Source organism: Hevea brasiliensis, chromosome 7 (assembly GCF_030052815.1).
Source record: "Hevea brasiliensis isolate MT/VB/25A 57/8 chromosome 7, ASM3005281v1, whole genome shotgun sequence".
NCBI lineage: Eukaryota > Viridiplantae > Streptophyta > Magnoliopsida > Malpighiales > Euphorbiaceae > Hevea > Hevea brasiliensis.
The window spans coordinates 8,802,878-8,812,563 of NC_079499.1; the positions used below are offsets into that span (position 1 = coordinate 8,802,878).

The window sequence follows — 9,686 nt, forward strand, 5'->3', positions numbered from 1 at the left end:
ATTTGGAATATTAGGGTTTGCTTCCATAAATGGTGGATTCTGATCTTGCAGCTCCTGCTGATGAAGAAAATGCTCATGATCTGAATGTTGAAGTTGCCATGGAAACTGTTGGCCAGCATTATTCAGCTCTTGAAGCTGCTGATATGGATTTGGAACTTGTACTTGGAAATTCAGATTCTGTCCATAATTTCCACTCGTACTGTTGTTGTTCAACATCATTCCCTGATTCTGACCCATTTGTGCCAGCAATCTCAAATGTTGAATCTCATTTCTTACTTCTTCATTCAGTTCTATTATGATACATAATTAAAAAATGTATTATTATTTATTTTTAGAAATATTTAATGCAATATTAATTCAACTCTGGCTTATCTTATAATGGCACTAGATTCTTTATAAGATTATGAGTTCTTGAGTTTAAACTTTGGATGAAAATTAAAAAAATAATACAATATTAAGCCAATTTAATTGTCATAAAAATTAATGAAAAAATGGAGAATGGATCAATCCAATGCAAGAAAATGTGAGGAAAAAATAACATACATTTACAGATAATTAAAGAAAAGAAAAGATAAAAAATTCCTTACTGTCTTGCAAGCGCATCTGTTGCAAAATCAGGCCTGTCTGTTCTTTCAGTCTAAAATTTTCAGCATTCAAGCTTATGCTTTCTGTCTGCTCATCATTCATAAATACATAAAATAAAACTTCCACAATGAAGCTAATCAATTAGGAAGGTTATTATATAGTTGTTAATAACAGTTGTGGGTAATATAGAGAAAGAATAATCCAGATTATTTCATTTAGAATACCAATTTTTAAGTTAGGTATATCTGGGCGACCTATGAATCAGTGTATAGATGGAAGCGACTATGCTAAGTTTTTCCTGAATTAGTAATAAAATAATTCCATTGCTTATAAAAAAAAAAAAAGAATAATTCAAATTACTGTCTTGATTACCTGCAATAAGGCGAAATGAGCAGTTAATGCGGCTGATTCAGATTGCAAAGTCTGTAGTTGATGTTCAAGCATAAATGTATAGAGCCTCTTCTTCTCCTTGGCCCTCACAGCAGACATTCTATTAGTAATTATTCTGTAACAAATATCAAATTACCTCAAACAAATGAATTCAAGTGTTTATGTTTGAAGTGAAAAATGAATTCAAGCGTAGAAAACAAATGAAATAAATCATTTTCATGTGAAACAAAATTCATATATTTAAATGGGATCAACTTTATGTGAGTGCAGAGTTTATATACAGATATATTGCAATTAATTTTCTTTAAAAAAATATTATAAAATTAGTTTTACTATTATTTTCCATTTAATTTTGTTTAATTAGGATCAATATCAACTGAGGAAATAATTAATTTACATTAATTGTTGTCTGGTTTATGTTTATGTTAATTTTTTTTTTAATAATTTCTTCTATACATGTAGGAGATGAGATAACCTCTTTGCCTTCTTTGGATCATGCAAGACAAGATTTGCAAGCATCTCAGGGGCCATAGCCTTTCTAAGTCCGGTTGGTCGAGCTCTACTGGTGGGTGCTGGCGATGCGGGCGGGTGCACAGCCAGTAGTTCCGGTGGAATTGTTTTGAAGCCCATATCATCATCAGGATGTGCCACATTTGGTGTTGGCGGTAGTGGTGGGTTGGAAGATACATGAATGCCAGGTGAAACACTAGCAGTAGCCTTGCCCATGGTCAAGAATTTGGAGAAGAATTCCTCTCCACCAGCATGCTCCATTTCAGCCAGAACCAAATTCTCTTTTGGTGATGATGATCCTGATGAGCTTGAGAATGAGCCTCCTTGGAACTGATCGCTAGGACTAGTATATTTGTTCATTATAATTTCACCAGAAGTTAACATGTTTTCTTGAGTCAGGTTTCTTGGCTTTCCTGATGCAGCAGACTTGGGTGGCAATGGTGGCAATAAAGGTTGATAATCCATCACAAGTCGCAGAAAATCATCTTCCCCGTGGCTTGATTTCTGTGCCTTCTCCATCTCCATTGATGATAAATTAAATATCTCTGTACACACACAATTTTCCTCGAAAGATTATTGAAGATGATACAGAAAAACAATGAAAGAAGAAAATTCTGAAACCATTACCAAAATAAAAGAAGATTCAGACCACAAAGAATGCTAAAGAATAATTCAAATCTAAGCAGAACCCACAAAAATATTTTCAAAAATCTATCATCTAGATGTTCCTGAAACAGTAAAACATGAACCAATCTATTGTTTGATGACTATAATAGAAAATAGAGAAAGAAAGAAGTACGCCCTACACAGAGATCAAGTGAATAGTCAGGCTGATAGAAAACCTGAGTCCAAGCACAATGCTTATATAGTGCAGAAGAGCCCATCTGCCAAATAAGCAGGTTCCCTGCACAGAAGAGAAATAAATTACATAATTACAGTAGCAGGAAGTGGACAAAAATTGAAACAAGGGCCAGAAATGAAGAATTTAATTGGGGATGACACATTGACATATATGTTAATTAGTCTTTGTGGATATCATCATGTCAGGGTTTTTGTAGAGATATACTGGGTCCACTCCAAACCCACAGGAAATGTATGTATCTTTTCTGTCTGGTTTATATCTTTTCTGAGGATGGAAGAACAAGCTAGCTACTGCTCTCCTCTCTAAATTTCATTTGTTTTCAAAATTAATACAAGAAAAAAAATTCAGTGATATTGTAGTGATCTTAAGAATTGTGAGATCTTGAATTCTGAGTTGTTGTCCAAGAAACCATTTGTATATAAAAGAAAAAATTAAATTAAAACCAGGTATGCATGTACAGGAGTTTTATATAAAGATGGCAAAAATCAAAGTTAAATTAATTCTTAATTAACCCAGCTGGTATTTCTTTTTGTAGCAATGCATGTCAAGTAACGTACTTAATTTGCCACCAATGCTCCATAATTTTTTTCCATGTCTGTTTATTCTTCCTTTCCATTTCTTTCTTTTATAAGATTGTTATAATTGATATTTTCTGTCCCCATCGGAGTAGACCCTTTTTATATTATTGGAGTGGGTCATCAACTTATTTTTGCAACACAAAATATTATATTATATTTCTAAATTAGATATAATTAAAAAAAAATCTAGTTTGATGGGTCTTATTTCACCTTTAAAGGGAGGTAGCTAATGAGTAAGTGAGTTAGAATCTCCCTATTTGCCTATTATAAGATGACAAATTATTAGATATATTCAATACATTAAAAAAAATAAATTATTCACTAAAAAAAATCCCATTGTATAGTCCACTAAACAATATATCTCGATTGAAAAAAAAAAAAAAAGAAAAGTACTATTTAGTTCATACATTTTAATAAAATTAATTATTTAGTTTTTTGTATAATAAAAATTATATTATTTAGTCTCTATATTTTACTTCTATTAAATTGTTTAGTCTCTCCATAACTAATTAATTTCATTAAAATAGAATGACTAAATAGTAGTATTTTTTAAAATACAATTACCAACTATAATTAGTTTTATTAAAAAAAAATATTAAATATAAAGTAATGAATCATAAACGTAAAATTCAACTATCACCCTAATAATGGATATTGAACAAATAAATTCTCACAAATTCAGAAAGCGTACCTGATACGGAGTTTTAATTGAATAATAATAATAATTGAAAGAGATCCTTTGATTCAATAAACTAATTTCTCCTTCTTGACTCTTCTTGATTCACATACAAAACTTTAGTAATGGAAGACTTTCTTGAGATGACAATAATATCTCTGACTTTATGAAAGAAAATGTATATGACCTTATAGCTAGATAGAGGACCAGCTTATATATAAATATCCAAGACTTAATCTGGTATGTCCATCAAATATCCTTATACAATTAGAATTAGGATTTACTTTAATTAAAGTAATTATTATATAATTAAAATTTGTATTAATTAAAGTAAATATCAATTAATATTGAGCCACATTAAAAGAATTGATTTTGGCCCATATGATAATATTAATTACTGGATAAAATCTTATATTCTCCTACTTGGCACAATAATTAAATGATATAAACTTTAATAACATAAACATTAGGTGCGCATAAAATAAACAAATCATTTCCATAATGTACTTCATAATTACCTTCCTATAATAAATTACTAAGTGTGGATTATGGTGGTTGTATATTGTTTAATCACATTCTTCCTTCTATATACCACAATACTAACAACTTACCATAGTAGGTACATAATGGATATATGTTTATCACATCATGGTCCACAATAATGTCTCAAAAGACTTTTTCTATTATCATTTACTCAAAATATTATGTGTACACAATCATGAGAAATAGGAAATATTTTAATGTATATCAGAAATATATCAATGAACTCAGAGTGTCAAAGCCAATACATTATACATTAATACAACCAAGACCCATTATAAGAAAATATTCTTTAAATGTCTTAGGTTGTGAATCCTTAATTAGCGGATCTGCTATCATGAGATCAATACTATTATGCTCAATAGCCACTCTTCATTTATGAATTTTTACCTTAACGACAAAATATTTTAATTCCATATGCTTGACACCTTTGGCATATTTGTCATTTATGGAGAAAATATTATTATAGAATTATCACAATGAATTCTCGACAGCTTGCTAATGGTGTCGACTACCTCAAGTCCTGAGATAAAACTCTGCATCCATAATGCATGAATTATAACTTGAAAACATACCATAAATTTTGCTTTCATAATGGATAAAATAATGACAGACTTTTTTTTGGCATTTTTCCATAATACTGTTCTTTCAGCTAATAGGAACAAGTAGCTAAAATAAACTTTTATTATCAACATATTCAGCTAAATCTGAATCTGAATATCCAATCACTTCTAAATGATTAGATATCCTATAAGTGAGCATGAAATCTTTAGTTCATTGCAGGTACCATAAAACTTTCTTTCTAGTGATCAATTCGAGAATAAATAATTGTACTTATTTAAGCATACATCAAATTGCACACAACTGAAGCATAAGGAATTGATTCCATTTCTTTACATTCCATATAATTCTTTGGACTTTGATTGAGACTAAATTTGTTCCCTTTCTGTTTGGGAATAATTTCTGCTAAACATTTATGCATATTAAATCTCGCTAGAATTCTATCAATATAGGCTTTCTGAGACAATCCTAACAGTTCTTGTGGTCTAGTGCGGAATATTTCTATTCCAATCACAAAGGATGCTTCTTTTCATTTCAAAATTCATAGAGAGAAAATCTTTAGTCTCACGTAATATGCTCAAATCATTTGCAGCAAGTAAGATATCATCAACATATATAATTAAGAAAGTAAACATACTCCCATTGATCTTAAGATATATATAGATTGACTAATTACTTTTTCTTTAAATCAAAAGACTTTATGGTATCATTGAACTTAATATACCACTGGTGGGAAGCTTACTTAAGTATGTATATTGATTTCTTAAGTTTACACACCATATGGCCTTTTCCTTCAACTGAGAAACCTTTGGTCCATATAAACTTCCTCTTCAAGTTCTCCATTTGGAATGGTTATTTTTACATCCATTTGGTGCAACTCTAAGTCATAATGAGCCACCAATGTAACACCCCTATTTGTATAGCCTGGTATATTTCACTGTTCCGGCGACCGGTGTCGGTCCGGACAATTAAGGAGATTAGAACCACACTTAAGACAACTAGAGAAGCCATAAATATAAATAATTAGTAATTGCTAATTAGTTAAGTATAAATAAGAAAAACAGAACATAAGAAGTTAAACGAGCCGAGAGTCACAACGATGGGTGACCGTCTCGGGAATGACTGCGAAGCCATTTTAAACTCAAATTTCGAACCATAAAATGTGACGCTGCAGTCCTTAAGACCATTAAGAACACAGTGGAAAAAAAGAAAATCACAAAAAAGAACTGTTAAGCCAGTCAAATAATTAGGTCAAGGAGCCGGAAGAAATACTGAATTATTTGCAAACCGGGATAAACCGGCGAGGGGCAATTTGGTCAATTGACCGACGGTGACTCGACCTAATCACAAATAAAATCGGAGAAAAGAAAATTTCGGAATCGAGAATTAAATTAAAGAACTAATAGAAAAATAAATAGAAAAAAAAAAGAAAATGGAAAAGTCAAAAGGTGATGACATTATGCATGACCTCATGCATGATGCCATAAAAATGATACTTAATATATTTACTTAATTGGAATTTTTGGGTCTTCCATAAGTAAATAAAAGAAAAGAAAAGAAAAACAAAAATCATTGTCTTCCTTACCCCAAACAAGCCGCCCACTTCTCTCTCCCTTAGCTCTCTCTCTCAAACTCCATTGAAGCTCCTAATTTAAGCTTCATACACCCCAATTTAACCATAAATTCCCCTAAAGTCCTTAAGTAAATCTTACCCCTAGACCTAGATAAACACTTTGGGAGCAAGAAGGAAAAGAAAACTTGGAGAATTGAAGAATTAGGAAATCTACAAATTAAGGTAAGTGCAATTTCAAGTTTAGATTCTTATTGAATTCATGAATTTAAGTTCATGTGTGATGAAATTGCATTAGAAATAAAGGCAACCATGCTTAAATAAGGGAAGAGAGAATGTGGCAGCCATGGAACCCTAAGGTTTTGATGGTATTTAGTTAGGTTAAACATGAAATCTTGGTGAATAGATGTTATATATGTGAATTGTATATTTAGATTACATGAATTGTGAAGATTGGACAAACTTAGGGTTTTGGACATTAGGGTTTAGAGACCAAAAATGTGAGAAACTTGTAATGGTGTCTTTGACCTAATGTGAAGTGAGAAATGGTCATTTGTGACCTAATTAAGTGTGTTAGAAGTGTTGGAATTAAAGTCAAATACGGAGGGACTGTAGTCATGCTGCTACAGCATGACCAAGTCAACTTTGAGGGACCAAAAATGAAATTTTACAAGTCCAATTGGTATGAGACCAATTGAGAATGAAAATAGGCACTAAATGACACAATTTTCATTTAGGAAGCATGCCCAAAAAGTGACTAAAACCTAGTGAACAAATTGACCAAAGTTGAAAAATTGCAGGCTGCCCTGTACAAACTGACCAAATGAACAGTATTTGTTCATTTGGGCATAACTCGAGCTAGGCAGGTCAAAATGATCTAAAATTTTACCAGTGGTTAGATGAGATATAGACCTAAAACTTTCATTAAGAACACAAACCCAAATTATGCCATTAACCCAATTAAATTACTGAGCAAAGTTGAATCACTGAATCTGCAGAACTGCAGATTTACCATATGAATAGTAAAGTTTCAATGGCTATAACTCTCTCTAGAAAACTCCGATTTAGGTGATTCTTGAACCGATGGAAACCTAAGACATGGTATAACATTTCATATGAAGAAAATTAGACCAAATTATGGACTTAAATTGATCAAATTGTTGAACGAAATTGGATCAATAATCTGCCAGAACTAAAATCTACAGCATGAACAGTAACTGTAATTTGGATATAACTTGAGCTAAAAAAACTCCAATTTGAGTGATTTAAAAAGGAGAATAAACTTAAGACAATAGGGAACATTTTCTATGAAGTAAGTTTTGCCAAATTCCAACAGAAAAGTGACCAATGGAACAGTGTAACCTTAGACACCAAAACTGAAAATTTGGCAATTTTGCCTAAAAGACCTAAGTTTTGAGAAAATGACCAAAACCAACAAGTTTGGTGACCAAAATGTGGTATGTGGTGAAGTTGGAATTCCCATACCTATTAAACCTTAGAAAGTCAATAATTTGACTTGAATAGTATAGTGAATAGTAATCCGAAACACAAAAATTTCAAGAACGTCGAGTTTAGCACATTAGAGCTAGGTAAAAGTGGAGTTAAATTTATTTTTGGATTTATGCTAAGCTATGGTACTGAAACACTATGAAACTGTGTGTTTCAGCCGAAAAAGACTTGGAAGGTCTGAGAGACTGAGTCAAGGCCTAGAGGCGACTCACGTCAGGTTTGTACACAATAAATCTTATTTGAGCCTTTTGTCATTGAAAAATTTGATTTAGTGTGATTTATGAAAATTTGAAGTTAATTATGAATTGTGTTGCCATCTTGTGAATGAAATTATGACTTTGGAAATTTATTAGATTTCTCACGAATCATTTGAATAAAATGTTTGAAATTGATTTTTGATTCATACTTAGCATGACAGTATCTTATTATTCCTCCTCCATTTATGGGGTGAGATCGGTTATCTTTCCTCCCTCTTTGGTTTACCAGTTGAGGTTGTAGATCGGATGAGTACTCATTAGCTAGCTTGCCACCTTCCTCATTGATTTCGATTAGTGAGGTTGTAGATTGCTTTGTCGTGGTGTACAATGCGGCATTGATAGAAAATTTTGTGTCATGGCTTAAGTTGTGTATGAATTGGCAACACTGTGTTCTTAAATTATTTGACTAAATTGTGTTATTATGAGCTTTGATAATTTGTGAAATGTGATTGAGAAATATTTAAATTGTGTTTTGGCAATGAATGATTTATGTATTGCATTTAAAATTTTTATTGTGCACCACTGAGTATTTTTTTATACTCAACGATAGCTTATTTTGCTGTTGCAGATAAGAGCAAGGAGAAAGCAGCAGAGTGAGCTGCTATCAATATTGAAGATTCCATTGATCTTTTTGTACAGGTATTGTTTTATACCCTTGTAGTTATTTTGATGTAAATATTGTGATGTTGTATGTATCAATGTAAAGTGAGCAGTTGTATAATAAATTATAATAATTTTATTTTTGGATTGTATATCTGTAATTTTAATTTGTGCATACAATATTGATGGAATGATATGAAATAGTTTGTTTTGAGAATTTTGAGATGACAAATTTTGGATTAAATTATGGAATTGATTTGAGATGTGTTGACTTGAGAATATTTGGAGGTTGGGAGTTATGAAAAATTTATTAGAAGTGTTTTTTACAGGTTTTTGAAGAACTGTTTTCTCAAAATACAGACGGCACTCTGCTGAAATTTTTATAAAACTTGCGGAGAAAAAAAAAAGGATAAAATTTTTACTAGTATTTAAGCTTTGAATAAATGATTTTAATTCATATCAAAATTCCCACCACTTCCAAAATGTAACAAAATAGTTTTAAAATCCCTTGTAGGGTGCTTGATGAGTTATCGGTAGGTGAAGTTCGGTAGTTCATTAGGTAGTCTACGGGAACATGTCATGCCTTACAGAGGAGTAAGGTGTGACATGTTTTAGTGGTATCAGAGTATGGTTTTGCAATAAATTTTGACTATGTATGTGAATATTTCTTTGATAAGTACAACTGCTCAAGTGTCTTTAATTGATACATATGACATATTTACATCATGAATATACACTAACGGAGGTCAACCTCCTTGTGTTTGATCTCAGGAAGTAGAAATTTTAGGTAAACAGAATGGAAGAAGGAGATCATTCCGTGGAACAATATATTGAGGCTGAGGTTCAAGAGGAAGCCCCAGCACTCCAGAAAGTGAGTGGGTCAGCCACTCCAGCTTCTACTCCAGCACCACAGTTCCCTGCTCAGTTTGCACAGCAGATGGCCGCGTTTTTCCAGCAAATGGTGGGAAATGTGCCACCCCAAGCCCAGATGCAAGCACCTATAGCACAACCACAACCCTCGGCTCGACAATATGAGAAATTGATGAAA

The 9,686-nt window shown here is 32.0% G+C and overlaps 1 protein-coding gene across 1 annotated transcript; it reads right to left on the reverse strand.

The window, feature by feature from the left end:
- Positions 1-583: 583 nt before the first annotated feature.
- Positions 584-2,639, reverse strand: LOC131181315 (bZIP transcription factor 30-like). The gene is made up of 4 exons (XM_058149343.1): positions 2,292-2,639; positions 1,451-2,030; positions 958-1,090; positions 584-637 (listed from the first exon to the last, which is right to left on the reverse strand). Exons 2-4 carry the CDS (start codon positions 2,008-2,010, stop codon positions 584-586), a joined length of 747 nt encoding a protein of 248 aa, XP_058005326.1. The 5' UTR covers positions 2,011-2,030; positions 2,292-2,639.
- Between the last annotated feature and the right edge of the window lie 7,047 nt (positions 2,640-9,686).

What these genes read in the sequence shown, in the direction of transcription:
- LOC131181315 (XM_058149343.1), bottom strand. Translation starts at nt 2,010, where the DNA reads ATGGAGATGGAGAAGGCACAGAAATCAAGCCACGGGGAAGATGATTTT. An exon ending in GATCCAAAGAAGGCAAAGAG is followed by an intron (nt 1,091 to 1,450) that starts GTTATCTCATCT and finishes TATTTGTTACAG; the next exon opens with AATAATTACTAATAGAATGT. An exon ending in CTCATTTCGCCTTATTGCAG is followed by an intron (nt 638 to 957) that starts GTAATCAAGACA and finishes TGAAAATTTTAG; the next exon opens with ACTGAAAGAACAGACAGGCC.